The sequence below is a fragment of the Cryptotermes secundus genome, unplaced genomic scaffold, assembly GCF_002891405.2.
Source record: "Cryptotermes secundus unplaced genomic scaffold, Csec_1.0 scaffold201, whole genome shotgun sequence".
NCBI classification, from domain to species: Eukaryota; Metazoa; Arthropoda; class Insecta; order Blattodea; family Kalotermitidae; genus Cryptotermes; species Cryptotermes secundus.
This window is the reverse complement of record NW_019723300.1, coordinates 125,130-146,319: the sequence shown is the minus strand read 5'-3', so window position 1 is coordinate 146,319 and position 21,190 is coordinate 125,130. Positions and strand designations below refer to the sequence as shown.

Here is a 21,190-nt window from a genome sequence, read left to right as displayed (position 1 = left end):
ACTGTGAACTCACAGCTAAGAGGTAGGTAACGAAACGGTTACGAAGCGCTTAGCCTTACAACTGGCCATTCCTCAAGGGCGCAACAGCAGGAATGGCGGAAGAGGTGGAGAGAATCCTCCACTCCCCCCTTCACGCCATAACAAAGACCAAGGCGTAGGTGGGTGGACAATATTAAAATGGATCTTAGAAAGACAGGATAGGATGGGATGGATTGGATTGATCTGGCTAAGGATAGGGACCAATGGAGGGCAATCAACCNGCAACGGCATGGATGGCGGAAGAGGTGGAGCGAATCCTCCACGCCCCCTTCGCGCTGTAACACATGGTGGCAGCTNAGGATGGGATGGATTGGATTGATCTGGCTAAGGATAGGGACCAATGGAGGGCAATCAACCTTCTAGTCCCATAAAATGCTTGGATTCTACTTTCCTTCCTGAAGTAAAACATGGAGTTCCAAACAAAATCGCAAAGGCTGAGAACAGTGTCGTCTTCTGGGCTGATATGCTTTGCAGCTTGGAGAGAGTCCGACGTTTAGGCTCAGCTTGCATCCTGTTTCTGTTGATTTCTTGCTTAGCTTACTGCGCTACACTGAAGATGGAGGCGAACTCTGAACTACACACCGTTACAACCCAGGAGACTGTACTCTTCATAGTCACCGCCGTAATAACCTCAAATATATCAAGCTTATTTTACAGTTACAAAAATATCTCTTCGATAAATCTATTACTCTATTATTACTGTTAATTTATTGTATGTTGTGAAGGAGACCCCAAACATTCTGTTTTCTGCAGACTGGCTATATGTACTCTACCCACCATTAGTGATTTTATGCTTTTATTTTCTTAAGCAACGCAAACCTGAGGTTAGGATTTGAGTTACGTTTTTAAAAATGATCTAATATCGTCATCGGCGAAGGGAGGAGAACATTTTCCTTTAGTAAATTAACAAACTAAAATGTCACCAATATTTCAATCACAATTCCACATGCCTTGCCCTGACGATTCATATTCATATCATATCATATATTCATATCAACGAATGGGACCAGCAATGTAAGGCCCAGAATTTAAATTTAACTCCAAGCTAAGACGATATATTTCCAAGCCCAAAACAATTACCGGATTTTTAAATGTGATTGTTTCTTCTGCTTCATAGCTGTATGCACATCTAAAACCTAATTTATTGTCCGGATCCTTTCTACATATTAACCTTGGAAAACAACGAGTCTATTGTTATAATTCAGACATGCTCCACGGTATACCACTCACTCACTCACTCGTGGAGCTGAGCCCTTCTTGAGAAGCCGCCAATTGTGCAGATTCTCAAGAACCAGCATTTTATTGAACCTTGTTATGCCCTAAAGGTTATGTACAAGTAGATATGTCTTTTTGGGTAAATTTGGAATAAGTGTATTTACACTTTAAGATTAAGAAATAGAAATAATGAAATGTACCAGGAAGCAGGAGTTTGCACACAAGTATAACGCCGGTGGTGAGGCAATCGCTTTGTAATCAGAATGTTAGCACAACAGGTAATAATTCTGACATTGAGGAAGAGGCTATATGAAGTGGAACATAAAGAACTAGGCCATGGGGAAATCGCTGAGTCGGAGAGCGCAGGAGACCTGAAAGAGCCAACCCCCTTTCGATAAACAGTCAATGAGTGGGCCACACCGACCCAAATCACGTCAGGATGGGCGGATGAATACACCCCCGGACCCCAGCTAGTCAGCAAAAAGAGGGTACATAGACTCTAGAGGAATCGATAAAAAAAAAGGAGTATTAATTGTCATTAGAGTGCGGCCGTAGGCTATCGCCGAGAGAAAGATGGCGATGAGTAGATTCTGGTTGGTAGCGAGTGCCTGTCTCATCAGCTCAAGTAAGTGGACTTACTTCATATAAGCCATGAACATTAAGTGTGATAATATTAATGTGCAAACCCTAGGGAGAGGAAGTGAAAACTAGATGGACTGGGTTTACAGAGAAAGAGAGACAGAGGTATAGGATACCCACTGCAGGGTGACAGGAGTACAACTAAGGTGTACTACAGGATAATAACCCACATTTAATGCGAACAGGCAAACGTCGGCAAAGTGTGTATATATTATATATATAGCGACATAGGTGAATCGAGTAGGATAGAAATGCCCTGTGATGTTAATTGAACATAGCCTTCCCTCAAGTGTTACCATCCTCCCTGAATACTCCTGCATCTCCCGAATCCTTTATGAGGATTGCAAACTCAAGCCAAGGCGGCAGCTACGTCAGTGATTGTAAATTTACTTGAGCCCCCCTTGCGGCATAACAAGATGGTGGCAGCACGACGCCTTGGTGGCAATGGCGGGACACCTCCACGCCCCCTATCACCATGGCATAATAAACCCGAAGGTTCATTACCGTGTTCACAAGTGTTCTCCGCTGATCCTTATCCTGAGCCAGATCAATCCAATTCATAACATCCCATCTTATCCCTCTAAGACCAATTTTATTATTATCCACCCACCCACGTCTTGGTCTTCCCAGTGGTTCCTCCCTTCCGACTTTCCCAACAATACCTCATATGCATTTCTCCTCTCCCCCATTCGTGTTACATGTCCTGTCCATCTAATCCTTTTTGACTTGTTCATTCTAATTATACTTGGAGAAGAGTAAAATTTAGGAAGCTCCTCATTATGCAATTTTCTCCAACCTCCTGTCACTTCATCTCTCTTCGGTCCAAATATTCTCCTCAGCACCCTGTTCTCAAACACCCTTAGTCTATGTTCCTCCCTTAATGTCAAAGACCAAGTTGCACACCCATACAGTATAACCGCCCACCCTCTTTTAGGCTTCTTGCCCACAAGGTGGTTGCCACTCTNGCCAGCAAACAGCTAGGTGCTGATTGCGATTCAATTTAAAGGAGGGAAGGCGTGAGTGGGGTGGAAGCTGGCGATGGGTTTGGCTTGCTCCTGGCGATGAGTTCTCTCCTCAGGTCGGCTAAGGGTCAGGCTCGGACAAGGAGGGTGAAGCACTTCTGACCAACACAATGCACTTTGCCACTGGAACACTTTATTGTTTCTCACAGTCACTCGGAGTCACTCGGCAAAATTATCATTTCGTATAAGTTTTTGACAGCAGACGAGAAGACGAAAGGTTCTGGACTGAATAGTAGCAAGCATTACCCGAGTTCAGTCTCCTCTTAATTTCCTCCTGAATCGGGTTTTCATTTGTTATACTCGTTCCAAATATCTGAACTTAGCCACATTTTCAAATATACAAAAGTGATCAGAATCCAGAAATACGGAAACACAAGATGTGGTAAAATTTTTTCCATTATTCTCGAAATTTCAAATCAAATACTGTAAGAATCACAATGTTCTTAAAAAAAAACTAGTTTTTATTCTATTTTACATATTTTTTTTAAAATACACATAAAAGTAGATTTTATGAGACCTCCTTGCTGTCTGTTGCGTGTATCTCCCCTAACAATTTTCGAACTCCTGCACCAATATTCATGGAACTTTGTAGGTATATCTTGAGCTTGAGGACATCTCAGCGGCATTCCCCAAAAACCCTCCCATAAGTAACAAAAACACTGCAGCCTCTCAAACTGTTGAGGTAATAACCTTAATATTACTTAAACAGATCATCATGAAACTTCGTCTTTATATCATGCCACCTGGGACCATCTCAACGGCATATTTAACAAATTTTTCTTGTTTCTAATACCAGCATTGCAGCCTCTCACACTGTTCTGGTTAACTACTTTAATATTACTTCAATGCCTGACCCAGTCTTCATGAAGTTTCATATGGCACCTGAAGCAATCTCAACGGCATATTTCATAAATTCCTCTCATCACTAATACTATTTTTTATTGCTAGTGGGGTGGAACTAAGTCCCTTGTACTGCGGCCACTTCTGGCCTATTGTACCAGCCCCAGATGATAGGTGAGGGTGATTGTGGAGCAATTGGTGGAATGAAGAGTGGCAGGGAAACCGAAGTACTCGGAGAAAACATGCCCCAGCGCCACTTTGTCCACCACAAATCCCATTTGACCAGAACCGGGATCGAACCCGGGCCACAGCCGTGGGAAGCCAGCGACTAATCGCTTGAGCTATGGCGCGGCGCATAACTAATACTAACACGGAGGCATCTGGAATTGTTGAGGTAATAACCTTACCATTACTTGAATGCCAGAACCGAACTTCATGAAATTTGGCATGTGCATCTTATACTTTTGTTTTACCGAATTATTTACGCATACATAATAAAGTTCTGTCCCACCTCCTGGATTAAATACTCAATTTGTGGTGAAATCATGTGATCAGTTCTTCCAAGAACGCCTTGCTTAATAGAAGGATTATGTTCATTTGACCTTTCCACACGCCAACTTTGATATACAACAGAAGCCACCTTACCTTTCATGAGAAGCGTAGCATGTAGCCACTCCACGTGTTGCCTGAATGGAATCCACATAACTTCAGCAGACAATACAGCAGGCATGTTACTTTAGCACAATAGACAGTCAAGGTATTTACACAAGCACTTCTCTATTAAACATTTAAAACACAGTCACTTTTATGTAGACAAATATATTCACGATATCTATACCCATCCCCCCCCCCCCCCAACACTGAATCAGAAGAATATCCAGTGGAGCTTCCCACACAACAGTAAAATTAACATTAATAAAACTTCGTTAGTTCAAACATGCAACATTCTGCTTTGTTCCATTGGCCTACAAGCACAACACAGCTTCATTCATATGAAATATATGTCAAAAACTAAGAACTACAAGGTTTTATCATGCGTAAACAAAATGTTAAGAATATGTTATCAATTAAACATAATAAAACACAACAACCACATTCGCGACCACGAAAAACAAACACACCAAAACGGAAGTTGGAGCCATTGCATCGCGGGAGTCAGCTGTTTTCCGGCAATGATCGATTATGATCGATTCAAGGAATCCGTAGATTTCGACCCGCCTCTTTCTCGCTGCTTTGAATATTCATATTCACGCAAACATCAGGTCAAGTGAAATTGCGTAAGATGTCGTTCCGTCGCTCAGCAAAAATACTGAGGTAATTTATAGGGGAAAATGTTTCGTCTTCAAGGTCATCTATAATTCCTTTACATTTTGTTAGAACTGTTTCACACTCATATCACAATGAACGCGAATTTTTCAATGTGACCTGTCATTGAGTATTTTTTTATTGCTAGTGGGGTGGGACTAAGTCCTTTGTACTGCGGCCACTTCTGGCCTGTTGTATCATACCCAGATGAAAGGTGAGGGTGATTGTGGAGCAATTGGTGGAATGAAGATTGGCAGGAGAAACCGAAGTACTCGGAGAAAACCTGCCCCAGCGCCACTTTGTCCACCATAAATCCAACTTGACCAGACGCGGGATCGAACCCGGGCCGCCGTGGTGGGAAGACAGCGACTAACCGCTTGAGCTATGGCGAGGCCTTGTCATTGAGTTACTAAAAAAATTTAGAACCAGCTGCCCTATGACCGTAAGTACTGATATCAAGAGTACTTAGAGCAGTCTTCCATGCTCCTTTATTCTGTGGTGCTTAACTTTTCTTTATAGAAATATTATATTAAACATGTTCTACATTTTTAAAGGTTCCTTAATAAGACTGAAGTCACGAACACTTTAAGTTATTTATTTTTCAGACGAAAACCAGCGAGCATACTCCTATTTGCCCTGTAGTAACTACAGTGATGACGAGTGACAGTTGACATATGCTTGACGGGTGCGGTTACTCGTCAACTCCCATATGCAGTCGATAAAGTAGACTATAAACATATACACTTCTTGCTACCGGTCACGGTGGAAAAGTCGATCAGTTACTGAACAATGGGTTCTATTGAACCGGTCACACCTAATCACCCGCCCTCGCCCCAGGAACCATGTAATTCTACTCCCTCTGCACAGGCAAGCAAACAGTTGCGTATGACGTAGTGATCAGTTGAATTTTAGCTGCTAGAAGATATGAGGCCATCAACAGCCTGTATGAAAATGTCGTTCAGCAACGTCGTGTACCAGTGCTAGATCAAACACTTCTTGACTATGTTCTGTGATGTGACGTCATGTAGTCCTGTGGATGTTTTTTGACATTTCAGAGAAACGTACTGCCTCCATCTTCATGGTCGAAGAGTAATTTAAGGCAGTAACCGGCAAGAAGCAGGGCTACCGTAACACCCGTAAACTTATGTCAGGTTACGAAACGTCAAATCCAAGCAGATACTTCTCCTTTTTCTTCTTCTTCTTCTTCTTCTACTACTAATACTACTACTACTACTACCACTAATACTGCCACTACTACTACTACTACCACCACTACTACTGCTCGTTACCGAGGAGAAGAGATCTGACCCAGAGAAACTCAGGTCACTTGCCACTGGTTTGGAGCCGGAAACATAAAATCATTAGACTACGCAAGAGAGCAATGCTTGATAAAAGGTAAAGCTGTTCCAATGCTTAATTATTTAAGCACCAAGCCGCGAAGACATATGAGGGAGTGGAGGTATAGCTCCACCATTCCTGACCTCGGCATTAGATGTGGGTGAGTGGACGGTGAGTGGATACAGCCCCGTACGCATTTGAAAATAGGAAGGGTGGGCCCCAGAGTCAGTCTGAACGCTGTGGAGAAGAGAAGCATCTTGCTTTCTCGGTAATTGAACCCGGGCCGTCCAGCCCCTAGCCTGGACTCACACAAAATTGAGATAATGAATTAGGAATAACAATTCCTTCCCTTCGCCATTCTCAGTGACAGTGCAGTCTAAGGCATGAACTGTCTTCGCCCGCGCAAACACAGATCGTGGATTCGAATCCCACTTAAAGCATTGTTGATTGTGTGTATTTAACCTGTGTTTGTGTTGTTCTGTGTGCAGGAAGCGGCTTTGGAACGGGCTGATCCCCTGTCCAAGGAGTCCTACCGACTGTGTAAAAGAGCAAGAAAAATCAAAAAGCGGTCAATGCCCAACAAAGGGCTGTAGAGCCATAGATAGAATTCTTCTCCTTATACACAGTCAAGGGCCAGTCACGGTAGCCGAGCGGTCTAAGGCATGTACTGTCTTCTCTCGCTTGGAAACGGGGGTCGTGGGTTCGAATCCCATTCAAGGCATGGATGTTTAGTTTATGTGTGTGTGTTCGTTTTTCTGTGTTTGTGAACAGGTAGAGGCCTTGCGACGAGCTGATCACCCACCCAAGGTCCTACCGAATGTGTAAGATCTAGAAAAACCGAAGTGAACGGAGAAGTTCATGGAGGCAAGCCTAGGCCCACTGGGGCTGTAGTGCCAAGGAAAAAAAAAATACACAGTCAGGGACAAAACTCCTCTACTGGGTAGCTCATTATACGTTAAAGGAATTAAGGTTTTGTTGTATTGCATAACATTATCTTGTCTCGCTCTTTTCCTACCTCCCTGTCTGGAGGAGGCCATATACGATAATCCAAAAAGCTTGTGTTTCGATAAGCAATTATGTGCCAGTTAATGAGGGCTGAAATCGAGACAGGAAGATCCGAGGGCCCCCCTGGGTCGTTCATTTGCTTTCCAGGGGCAATTCTAAAGCGTCTGATATGAAATATAATTTTTTAGGTTTTCGAGATTGTGAGTGTTCAGGTTCTGGTCTTCCGGACCCTGACGGGGTTCGAACCTGACGGCAAAGGCATCATTTTCCTCTGAAATGTTGGTATCCACCCACTTCGTATGCTTTGCTTTGGTTCGTTGATATTTTGAAAATACGAGAGAACTGCCCTCCATCCTAAAAAAAACATTTTGATCACAGTGTTCCTCTGCTGGAAATAATAAGTTCATACTTCTCAATATTTTTTCCGAACCTTTTCTTTTTAATTTATCACACATAACCACGTTTCTCATATTTAAAACTTAAATTTAATATTTCCAAGCGTGGTTTCATCAAAATCTAATTCCACTGTTACCAACTTAATCACTTTCCTTGACTCCGTTGCACAGTCAGTTTGTTCATAAGGTCAAATTGACTCTGTTTTGGTTTCAGTGACGCTTTCGGCATCCCCGCACATGCACCGCTTCATGACGAACTCAGTAACTTCCGGTTGCTTAAACTGGTTTCTCGGTTATTTAACAAACTGACAATCTCGTGTACGTTATTTTGGTACACTCCCTTCAACATTTGTGGCGCATTCAGGCGTAATTCAGGGGTCGGGTTTAAGTCCTTCGCTTTTAAAACGCATTTATAAATGATTTATGTGACGTAATTAATCATTCCAACTGTCTTCCTTTCACTGACGAGATTAAAATCTATGAAGCAATTAGTTCATCTAGTGACCGTTTACGTCTACAGTCAGATATTGATTGTGTATATAAATGGGTGTTCAACAAATTTCTTGAAGAGTAATTTCAGTAAAAATGGATTTATCAGGAAGACGAGCGTTCTGAATTATCAGCACAGACTTGTGAATCCCTTTATAATCCGAACAGATCTTACTAAGGATTTGGGTGCGCAAGTTCGTTGCAAACTCCATTCACATCGTAATGTCGATTTCATTTTTTCTTTCATGTGAACTGAAAATATTACGAGACTATATAGCGTACTCGGTGTAGCGACTAGCTACGGGCTGGACGACCGAGGGGTCAGAGTTCGACACCAGGCAAGGTCAAGAATTTTCTCTTCTCCACGACGTCCAGACTGGCTCTGGGGCCCACCCAGCGTTATATCCAGTAGTTACCGGGGGTTCTTTCATCGTGGGTAAAGTAGCCTGGGCATGAAGCTGACCACTCACCTCCAACTAATGCCGAGGGCAAGAAAATGTGGATCTATACATCCACGCCTTCATGGTGTAGTGCTTAGTTAGATAAGCACACGGACAATTTTTTCTATTTTTTTTTACAAAAAATATTAGGGTTAATTTGTACAATAACATTCGATTTTCCAACCTTTTCACTTAGTGTGGGGTGGAGTCCAGCTGGGTCCACTCGGCACGGCGGCCACGGATTGACCTATTGTACCTACCCCGGGTGATTATGATGATGGAGAATTTGGTGGAATGAAGATTTGTAGGGGAAACCGAAGTATTCGGAGAAAACTCATCCCAGCGCCAGTTTGTCCACCACAAATCCCACTTGACCAGACCCCGGGATCGAACCCGGGTCGCCGCGGTGGGAAGCCAGCGACTAACCGCTTGAGCTATGGCGCGGCCTTTCCCACCTTAGTCTACTGATGCTATAATTTGACCAGATCTAGGCTGGAGTATGCTTCTGGTATTTAGAATTCTGCTGTGACTACTGATTCCAATAAACTTGAGCGCATACTAAAAATACACAGCCCTTTGCAACAATAAATTTTTCCAAGATTCGGAATATCTCTGTGATAAATCATTGGAAAGATTACGTTTCCTGACGCTGTGTAACAGGTGTCGTCACTTTTATGCTTTTTTCTAAACAAATGCCTTTAGTGCACTAAATGTTGCCCCTCTGTCCTCAAAGTACTCTGCTTTCCGTTTTATACTCGGAACATACGCAACTTCAACACGTTCACTTGTTCTCCTAGCAACTGCTCCTCAGCTGCGTTGGTTTCGGCCGCAAATGCAGTTTGTAAACTTACAGGTATATCTAGGAAATCTTGTTTGAGTGTGAAAAGCCTAAACTGATTTATTTTTGAAGAAAGCAGTCTTCTGGGATTTGGCACCGTGTATATGTGGTGTTAACCGACGTTTCGGAGGAACGTATCGCCTCCATCTTCAGGGTAAAAGAAAAAATATAAGAAATCTGCAAGCGAAGAGACCGTGAGAACCGGTAAAAGCAGACCTGATTTATTTTTATTTGTTTTTGTTGTTTATGATTTGTTTTGTCCCGTGCTGTCATATTGCTGCTTGTATTCTTATTGACTCTGTAATTGGCCATTAGCTGTTGAACACAACACATAAATAAATAAGGAATTGAATTATTATTAGGCATTTATTTTGCAGGGAAAAATGTTTTGTTAAGAATATTATGGTCCTCCCACTCGCCTACTGCTTCCATCTTCAATGCAGAAGAGCAAGCCGCGATGGTTAATTTGGCACCTGATGTAGAGACAGGAGCAGGAACTAGAATTGCTTCGACTTTAAATTGAACTTCTATCTGCTATAATATAAGAAAGAGATGTGAAATTGTGAAAGTGTTAGTGTTAGCATTGTCTCTGAAATATCCGTTTATTAAATCCTACATTATAATATTAGTGTCTTTGGAATATCTATGCGATAAATCTGAAATTATTTTATTAGTGTCTGAGCTACATTTGTCTGTTAAATCGTAAATTATGTTAGTATTGCCTTTGGGATATTTGTTTGTTAAATACTAAAGCAAATCTAATTTGGTGTGCGTTCAAATCGGATAGAATATGCAAGAATCAACAGTAACTGCAATTACTTCTCATTTGCCCACGCAGAAGCAGTAATTTCACCATCTCTGCTTTGCCAATGAAATCGCTTTAGTAACGGTCAGTGCACCTGCATGCTTCCAAATAATCAGGTTTAGTGTACGGATCACTCAATAAATATCACCCACGCGCAGCAGCGCAATAAAAGTATCCACCGCGTCCTGCATACTAACAGACACACGCCACTGCATGGGTGTTTCTGTTACAGCTATATGCTGTACATCTGAACAACGGGCGGAAGAATATAGGCTCTTGTAAACACGGTAATGAACCTTCACTCACTCATAGAGCTGAGCCCTTCTTGAGGAGCCGCCAATTATGCAGCTACTCAAGAACTTCACAGCATTTTATGGAACCCGAAGTTTCATTACCGTGTTCACAAGAGCCCTCCACTGTCTCTATCCTGAGCAAGATCAATCCAATCAATACCATCCCATTCTATCTCTCTAAGATCCATTTTAATATTGTCCACCCACCTACGCCTCGGTCTTCCCAGTGGTCTCTTTCCTTCCGGCTTTCCCTCCAATAACCTATACGCATTCCCTTATCCCCCATTCGTGCTACATGCCCCGCCCACCTCATCTTCTTTGACTTGATCATTCTAATTATACTTGGAGAAGAGTACAAGTTATGAAGCTCTTCATTATGCAGTTTTCTCCAGCCTCCTGTCACGTCATCTCTCTTCGGTCCAAATATTCTCCTCAACACCCTGTTCTCAAACACCCTCAGTCTATGTTCCTCCCTTAAAGTAATGAACCTTTGGATTCCTTGAAAAACAGATATTTCTAGACAGTCTCCTAGTTATAGACTCTACTGATCTCTTTAGTTTATCATCTCCTCTCAGTCCACAAAAATGCATCGCTCATAGAGAGACAGAATGGGGTTGTATGGACTGGATTAATCTGGCTCAGGATATGGATTAGTGGAGGGCTCTCTTGAACACGGTAATGAACCTTCAGGTTCCATAAAACGTTGAGAAATTCCTGAATAGCTGCGAAACTGGCGGCTTCTCTAGAAAGGTTCAACTACATTTAGTTAGTTCATGGGCTTCTACAAATCATGTTCTTGCAACGACGCATAAATTACATATAAAGCAGAGGTAGATATACACGTATCTAACTTACATAAACTTTTCTTCCAATTTCTTCTTCTTCGTGTAAGATTTGAGGTTTTAATGGCGGTGACTATGAAGAATGTCGTATTCTGGGATGTGGCGTCGTGTAGATATTTTGTTAACCGACGTTTCGGAGGAACATATCGCCTCCCTCTTCAGGGTAGAAAAATCGGCGAGCGAGGAACCAGCTGCAGCCACATGCTTAAGCTTATTCCTCGCTCGCCTATTTTTCTACCCTAAAGATGGAGGCGATGTTTTCTTCCGAAACGTCGGTTCACACAGGATCTACACGGCGCCACATCCCAGAAGACGGCAATATTCATCCTTCTTCTTCAGTTCACGGTATAGGATATGAATCCTGTTCTGATTTCACGTACTCATTTCATCTTTTCCGAAGTCTTCCTCGGTTTCGGCATCCTTTTGTTTTATACTTCAAGATCAGTTTTTGCGTTCCTTCATCTGTAATTCCCATCAGATGTTTTATTAATTTCTGTCTCTGTCATTTACTTTATTTTGTACTGCGTGTATTTTCATGTTTTCCTAAAATCTTCATATGATGTAGATCCAATGATGCATTTGTCTGTTCTTAAGTATTGCATTTCTATTGAATGTTGTGTTTCTCATGCTCCTTCCTCCACCTGCCCACCTTTCCCTTCCACACAGCAAAGCTGTGTTTCTCTCATTCAGTCAGCCTCTAAGTTTCCTCTCAAGGCGCCGCACATTCTACCATAATTCAGTCTTATAATTAGGAATAAAATATCAAGAGAAATATTATTTTAATAGTAAATTATATTTTATCAATCCGGATTTGTTTGGCTGACGTCTGTCTTTCATAAACCTGAGTAGCGATGAATCCATTTACTCAGACATAAATTTCTGACAAATGTATCACAGACGTTTCAGAACCTTTCAACTTCTTCCCAAATGTAGAATTTCACTTGAAATTTTCAAATTAATAAGAAATCACAAGAAAAAATTTAGAAATAGACCTCGCAATCCATAATTTGCTTCCAGGAAACTGAAAAGAGTGTAAAAATCGACTATTTAATTACCAAAATATCTAGTACACGTCGTAAGCAGATCCATAACGGTGGATTCGCAAATCCGATTACAGGATCTGGTGAACTATATGAACGTCACGGAAGATTTTAGGCCCTCAATAGGGTGAAATTTAATAGTATTATCTAATAGGGCGTTTATTCCACTAGAACGTTACGAACCTTTCGGAGTATTTTGTTGTTCCCTTCTTCAGGGCAGAAAAGTAAACTGAGCTCGAAAGAAAGTGGTACGGATGCAGACGGAGGGAGGCGAGGCCTGGGACTCAGGAAATTCCTTCTGTTAAAAAAGAAGAGAATTCTGCAGACACACTAACATACATTTCGTTACGAACAGAACTACGGACTACTCAGACGAGAAAAGGAGACAGGTGTAATTTATTGTAGTAAGGTTCTGTGTTGGATTCTTGATCATTTTAAGTCACAGGAACAAATGCAATATACATCTGAAGAACGTAAATTAACACAGGACAGAACGCGCTTCCTTTATCAGCCTGCAATATTCAGTTAATTACTGTTAGTTATTAAAGTCATGCGTTTAAAACTATCACGTGTCTTTTACATTCTAACTGGAATAGTTTCATAAAAAAGGCTGATTTCTATTACTCAGAAACTCAAGGACATGTTTCTGTAATAATATGACTAATTTGTCACAAAATGATCGAAATAAATACCAAAATAATGAAGCTCCTGATATGTTTTTATGATATGAATTTTTATTATGATTTCTGACGGGATATTATATAGGAAACTTCAATGCATGTAATATGCAAGGCATGAAGTTTATGATGTGTCAATTTATGGACAAAACCCCATGTCACAGACCCTGATAACCACATCAATAACATAAAATATTACAGACAATATTCACGGAATAGTCTAATTACTGAGTTCTTTTTACACAAACCGTTCATATAATTCGTCACATGAACTTACTGTACTTCCTAGTCTAGCGACATTTTCTGTACCTTTAAATAATACGAGTATTTTTTCGACACGAACAAATTTCTTCCACCTAGTTTCAAAATGCTGTTGAAACACATCACATACCATAAATACTGTTTTATTCTGCGACATAACGCCATATAATGCTGTATACTGTTGTTAATGTTTCGGAGGAATTATTCACTTCCATCTTCGAGCTGAATATGGAGGTAGCAAATTACCAGACTACACTGCGCCACATTCCAGAAGACAATAATCTTCATACTCTCTGCCATGAGGATCTCAAATCTCACTTCGATTTTATGTACCGAAGTGATGTCATTGTGGTTACGTGAAATTCATTGTTCGAAGGAAACTGCTCACCATTTTGTTCACACCTCTTCAATGTATCTTTTCACACATTACAATTCGCTACTTAAGTTTTATGATCACCAAATCCTGATGGAATAATAGAACCACTTGATCTGTAGCTTGCATGCGAAGAAGTAATTTTCACATTGAAGTCCCATGTTCTTCATCTGCGAGAAATCTGACTAACAATGGTTCAGTTTCTTTGTCACGAATTTCTCACCGCCTGCAACAAATGTAACAAACCTTCCTCGAATCACTTGTCTTCTCAAATTGCCCTTCTTTGTAGCCGTACACAGTGATATTCCGTAATTTGGATAAGAGTAGCAGAAAATACTTAAACCTCTCAGAACACACTAACGGATGCCGAGGAAGTGTTCAGTTCTCTAGGTTTTAACTTCTGAAATCACAGCAAGGAAAGACAGGAGAACCACTCGAAGCGAAGAGCACAGAGAACACTCAATACGATATAAACACTCAGCTGAGCAAACGAAGGTTGTAATTGTCTAAGAAGGTAGTCATTTGCATTGAAGTATGTCCCGAGTAGGCCGACTCTCAAACGGTTGCACAACTAACGAGCAAGCACTTCAGCGCACATAGAACGCATCGCCATAGCACAGATATGGGTTTAGTCTCGGATAATTTCATATGACTTTATCGTCGTGGAAGAAATGGAACTCCATAAGTTGTTTCTCCTAGTTTTCTTTACGTTTTCTCCTGTTAATCATCTTTCCATTATTGCTTTAGCTTTGATCAGGCAGCACATTATCACATTCCTCGGTTATTAAGTTGATAGACTATTTCGATTGGTCACAGATTGGGAGAAGTCAATTAGTATAATTGGAATTACAGTATCCCTGCAACAGGCCGTGAAGGTCCATAGGGTTCTGAGACGTCGAGGCTCCTATATTTTGTTGACAATCGACTCACAGATTGCGGTGAAGTTGTCAGCCTTATGCGCCGGCCGCCTTTTCCCCCCAGGAAGATTCCTGGTATCATATCTGTTAGAGGCTGAATCGACCTCAAGACCATAGTGCGGCTGGCAGGATTAAGTCAATTGGAAAAAAATCCAATGACCTCACATGGTCATTACATGACTTGTAACATGGTTTAATGCAAATTAAATATGACCAATAATTAAAACATTCCATAGTCATTACTGTTTTCCATTTTCACCTAAGTCCAAGTAAGAGTTAATTAAAATAAGGAACGAAGAGGACGATAAACCTATGTAACGTCATTCACAAAAACTGAAACAGGTTATTTCCTCTTCGCGTATCATCAGCTGTTATAACGAAGAGGCGTGATGACGCGCCTCAGTATTTCTCATCGGCGCAAATGGGCCTTGTGCGGTGATTCTGGGTAAGCAGGGTGCGGTATGCATCCCTCCTCCCTTGTGGCGGCGGCGGGGGCGGCGGGCAAGTGGGGTGATAGCGGAACGAGTTGTCGTACCTCGAGCTTAGCTTCTCCATCTCACTCAAATCGCGGGTCAGTGACGTCCCTGGGGCGGCTGCGGAACACCGGCGCGAACACAGACCAAACCGAAGCTGGAATTCGCGTTTGAATTTCTCCTGAAACACAACAAATTATACTGCAATTAGGACACATAAACGCAAGGTAGAAGTTGTCCCCCCAGTGGCCGCGCGGTCTGACATGAACTGTCTTCGTCCGCTCGAACACTGGGATTGTGGGTTCGAATCACACTAGGGGCATGGATGTCTACATGAGTTTATTCTGTGTTTATGTTGTTCTGTGTGTAGGTAGAGGCCTTGCGTCAGACTGATCCCCCACCCAAGGAGTACTACCGAGTGTGTAAAAAATTAAGAAACTTAAAAAGCGACCAAGAGTTGAAAAAGAGATGAAATAAAACTATCCCTGTGACAGGAGGCCGCGCCATAGCTCAAGCGGTTGGTCGCTGGCTTCCCACCGCGGCGGCACGGGTTCGATCCCGGGGTCTGGTCAAGTGGAATTTGTGGAGGACAAAGTGGTGATGGGGCAGGTTTTCTCGGAGTACTTCGGTTTCCCCTACAAATCTTCATTCCACCCATTGCTCCACAATCACCCTCACCTATCATCTGGGGCTGATACAATAGGCTAGAAGTCGCCGCAGTACAAGGGACTTAGTCCCACCCCACTAGCAATAAAAAAGAATCCCTGTAACAGACCATGTAGGCCTATAGGGTTGCGAGACGTCGAGGCTACCACATTTTCTAGACAATCGGCTCACAGATGGCGGTGAGGTTGTCAGCCTTACGCGCCGGCCGCCCTTTACCCACAGGAAGATTCCTGGTACTCATTTCTGTTAGAGGCTGAGTCGACCCCAGGGACATAGGCCGGAAGGATTAGGTCAATTGAAAAATCTAATTATCTCATCGGGAATCGAATAATAAGAAGAAAGATGGAAACTGCGTTTTATATAAATTAAGAATATATTTTCAATAAGAATTAGCAATTATTTATAAAATAATTAAGCTAATTTAATCTATTTTATTTTGCACAGAAGAATATACCCAACTTCCACAGCGTAAAATAACATTATAGAAAATTCCTATCAACTTCATGAATCATATTCCTTCTTGAGTAGCTAATGGTCTCTCATCCACTAAAGAAATTCCGGGAAATTTTTGGAACCCGAAAGCTCTTTGCCGTGTTCAGAAGATCCCGTCGCCGGTACTTGTGCTGAGCCAGTTGAATCCAGTTCACATGAACCTATGTTCCTCCCATCCACGCCTAAGCCTTCTCTTTTTTTTTTAATTCGCTTAGTGGGGTGGTGGAGTCCAACTGGGTCCACTCGGCAAGACGGCCACTAATTGGCCTATTGTACCTGCCCCGGGTGATTATGATGGAGAATTTGGTGAAATGAAATTTGGCAGGGGAAACCGAAGTACTCGGAGAAAACCTTCCCCAGCGCCACTTTGTCCACCACAATCCCCACCGGGATCGAACCCGGGCCGCCGCGGTGGGAAGCCAGTGACTAACCGCTTGAGCTATGGGGCAGCCTAAGACTTCTTAGTGTCCTCTTTCTTTCAGATTTCCCTACAAGAACTTCGTATGCATTTCTTTTCCAACTAATCCATGTTACACGCTACGTCCAGTTTGTCCTTGCTTTAGTCACTGTAACAATATTTTGAGACAATTACTGTAACAGTCTTCGTTTACTGCAAATTGTGCCTATTGCGTATTATAAAACTTATTAAAATTCTACTGAAATACGAGTAAATACGAGTAAACAGAGTCAAGTGCAAAAGATAGAGTCCACGAAATAAAACAGGCCCATTATTCTGATAAGGATAATATCAAGACGGAGAACTGAAATAAGAATATTCTGGGAGACATATGTACAAGCAGTTCAGAATAAGATAAAACCCACCGTATCAGAGGACTGGCCAACAAATGTCTTAAAGTAAATTACGTATATTTCAACGCAGTTTTCGAGAACTCGCTCCTCTGCCGTGTGTATCGCTCTTTTATGCGATAGTCATGATGCATTAAGGCAGCCTAAATTGCTTCGTTAAAAATAAAAGGCTATCTGAACCCAAGAGTACGACGTCTGCCTCCATTTCTATCGTTTTATAAGCATATATATATATCACTCCATAAATTAAGAAATTAACCGGGTGTCCCAAAAGTCATTTTACCAAGTCAGTGAAAAGTTTAGTTTTGATTATTTTCATTTTCATTCAAATTTTTATTTTGCAACAAACGGAAATTTGTAAGCGCTTGTTTCTATCAGCTGTTGTGATATTGCTATGTTTACTCATTTACATTTTGTCGTATTTTTTTTTCTCTCTAGAACGTGAGTATAATATCGGTTAAACTAATTTTGGAATATTCTGTATTTACATGAAGTTTCTAAAATTATATTTTTGATTTAATTTCTATTATAATCGCAAATTTCTTCTCAGACTGAATGGAAAAAATATAGATGAAGGCTACTCGTATGTGGATCTCCAAAGTGATCATGGCTGATACAAATCTTTTCTCACTACAAATTTAACAATTGAAAGCACAATTATTATATGTACCACTTGTTTCAGCAATAAAATCATTCTTCATTTTCCCCACAGTGCATTTAGCGTTTACTTTCAAATATAGCCTTAACATATCGGTGTTTGCAGCTAAGAATCAGTGTTTTCTGCAAGACAGGAGTTCCAATTTTGTTAGTATGTACGTGATTTTCGGATTTCAGATGTTTAATCTTATTTAATTGCAAATTCAGCAGAGGTAACCGTACTGACAGCAACATTTCACTAAGATGGATGCCGATATTTATATATCTTATGCAATAAGATTCTGAACTACATTGAAAATATCTTTTGTATCATAACCACATATGGTGATATCAATTTATTGTAGGTATATTCACCGACGCTGTCAGAACGCTGACCGACTACTAGAGCCGTGAGACATAGTCGAATATAGTCATTAATCCCGTGGGATTCGAAACAAATAATGACTGTGCTGGCGAGGACCAGAAACAATTCAATAAACAGACCACAGACAGACGTTGTCACTAGCTCAAAATATAATTATAATCATTTACTTTAGCTGAAAATTGGGTTTTACCCAGTGGCAATGGTACTACAATAAAACACGACACACAAATAACATACCACGTACATCACACAGAATAAATCACCACACTAAAAAAACACAGCCCACGAAACTACAAAAAAATAAATGACACACTACGCACAATGAATACAATGAAAATACACTTACAACTACAACAAATACAATTACAACTACAATTATATAAATTAATATTAATAAAAAATAAGCACACTATGCACTAAACAGTAACAGTAATGAAATACGTAACATAGCTTTAAATGTCAGTGAATAGGAAACGACACGGATAGAAGGATTACATAATGATGAAGGGCTCGGAAGGGCACAAGCAATCGTGACTTAATCGAGGTTCTACCCAGGCACTATCTGGAATGAATTGAGGAATACCATAAAATAACTTAGGATAATCGGTATCCCGGTAGAGATTCGAACCAACAATCTTTGGAATAAAAGTCAGAAAAGCTATCATCTGAGCCGAGTTGCTTGGTCTGTATGTGGAGGACGTCCCCTCTTAGTAGAGGGGAATAGCAAGTATCTCTCTATATGATACAGTGTTATCAAAAGTCTTAACCTGGGTAGAAAATCAAGACAACATTGATCGGGCGAGAAATCCGTCCTCTATGCCAATTTAGGGTATTTCCCTATTCACATTTAAATTCACCCCGACGATGGCGTCTGCAATATAGACCGAAACGTTTCTAAAGTTTTCCCATACTATAAGACATACACCATCACGCCACAAAAAGTAATTAGAAGAATCGAAAATTTTTAAGGTTTTTTGTTAATCGGAATTTCATTTTTAAAGAAATATATATATATATTTTTATATAATTTAAATTTTTGTAATTGAAATTATAAGCAAACCGAAAGAGAAATTATAAATCACTGATCTTGATCCACATCTGTGAAGAATCTGATAACGGGTGACATATTCGTGTAAGGATTGCGCGATGATGGCCCGACAGGGTCGAAACAGGTAGCAGCACTACCACACAATAAGCGAATGCTAATACAGTGGTACTGATACATTAAGAACACCACAGACACTGAAAGCCGTAGCTATATATTGCTTTCTCTGATACGTTTTTCAGCGTTAACATGAAGGTTAGTAAATGCCTTCACAATTACTGCAGAAGTAGCCTTACTTACTTACTTACGTACTTCCTTACTCATGGAGCTGAGCCTTTCTTGAGGAGCCGCCAATTCTACAGCTACTCAAGAATTTCCCAGCATTTTATGGAACCCGAAGGTTCATCACCGTGTTCTCAAGAGCCCTCCACTGGTCCCTATCCTGAACCAGATCAATCCATCCCATCCTATTTCTCTAACATTCATTCTAATATTGTCCACCCACCTATGCCTTGGTCTTCCCAGTGGTTCTTTCCTTCTTGCTTTCCCATCAATATCCTATACTCATTCCTCGTCTCCCCCATTCGTGCTACATGACCTGCCCACTTCATTCTCCTTGACTTGATCATTCTAATTATACTTGGAGAAGAGTACAAGTTATGAAGCTCCTCATTATGCAGTTTTCTCCAACCTCCTGTCACTTCATCTCTCTTCGGTCCAAATATTCTCCTCAACACCCTGTTCTCAAACACCCTCAGTTTATGTGCCTCCCTTAATGTCAGAGACCAAGTTTTACACCCATACAGACAGAACCACAGGCAAAATTATAGTTTTGTATATTCTAATTTTTATGTTTTTGGACAACAGACGAGAAGACAAAAGGTTCTGGACTGAATGGTAGCATAGGCGACAAATAGCTTCTAAATAACAGACGCTTTAGAAAATACATGTCAGGTGTGTCATGGTGCTTGATATTCCTCGCATCAAATATTCAGCACGCAGAAGCTTTGACGCTTTAGAAGAACGGAAAAATTTTAGGCAGGCTCGCCACGCGAGAATAACTTTCTGATCAAATACTAAGTATTCAAGATGGAATAAAAGTAGCTAGATATAATCAGGATGGCACGCGGTAACGAGGTTGGTTGAGGCACTATGTTACAAGCCGGAAGGTCTCGGTTCGGTTCCCGAGGAGATTATTGGATTTTTCTGTTAACCTAATCCTTCCAGCCGCACTATGGCCCCGGGGTCGACTCAGTCTCTAACAGAAATAAGTATCAGGGATCTTCCTGGGGATTAAAGTGTGGCCGGCGCATAAGACTGACAACTTCACCGACATCTGTGAGCCGACTGTCTAGAAAATATGGGAACCTCGACGTCTTACAACGCTATAGGGTTCCGTGGCCGGTTAAAGGAATAGCTTTACCTTTTTACCCTTTACCTCATTATGCGTTGCATGTCGGAAAACAAAGAGAAACAAACTAGAAAGAAAGATTTGTTACTTACGTTGTAAATGCCGTAAATGAATGGATTGTAGCAGCTGTTACTCATTGCCAGCCAATCGCAGCAGAACCAGATGATGTTGATATAACGGTACCTGCAAGGAACACAAGGAATTCAAGATGAGTCCTGCCACGACTGATCTCAACTACGCATATCAGAAAACATTCATTCGCAATACAAAGCCCCTGATAGGCTGTACTGAACCTGTAACCTACGAGCAACATAAAGAACACATATTTCCCAATATACCGATAAAAATATGCTCTACAATGAGTATGAGATGAAATCAAGTTTTCTTTTTCGGATTTACGCATAATAATCTTAATTCCACCATTGCTTCATACTCATCTATCACCGTCCCTTGAGGTATTCGGTATCCCTAACCATGTGACGCATTATCATATCTTGCGGTC

At 41.2% G+C, this 21,190-nt stretch overlaps 1 protein-coding gene across 1 annotated transcript in view; it reads right to left on the bottom strand.

Moving 5' to 3' along the window:
• Window positions 1-15,136: 15,136 nt before the first annotated feature.
• The window catches only part of LOC111861697 (neuropeptide Y receptor type 1), a 74,901-nt gene continuing 68,847 nt past the window's right edge, over window positions 15,137-21,190 (bottom strand). Inside the window, exons 6-7 of the mRNA XM_023846474.2 lie at window positions 20,781-20,871; window positions 15,137-15,427 (exon numbers count right to left, since the gene is read on the bottom strand). Of these exons, the coding sequence (XP_023702242.1) occupies window positions 15,173-15,427; window positions 20,781-20,871 (346 nt within the window). The 3' untranslated portion in view covers window positions 15,137-15,172. The remainder of the gene's footprint in view (window positions 15,428-20,780; window positions 20,872-21,190) is intronic.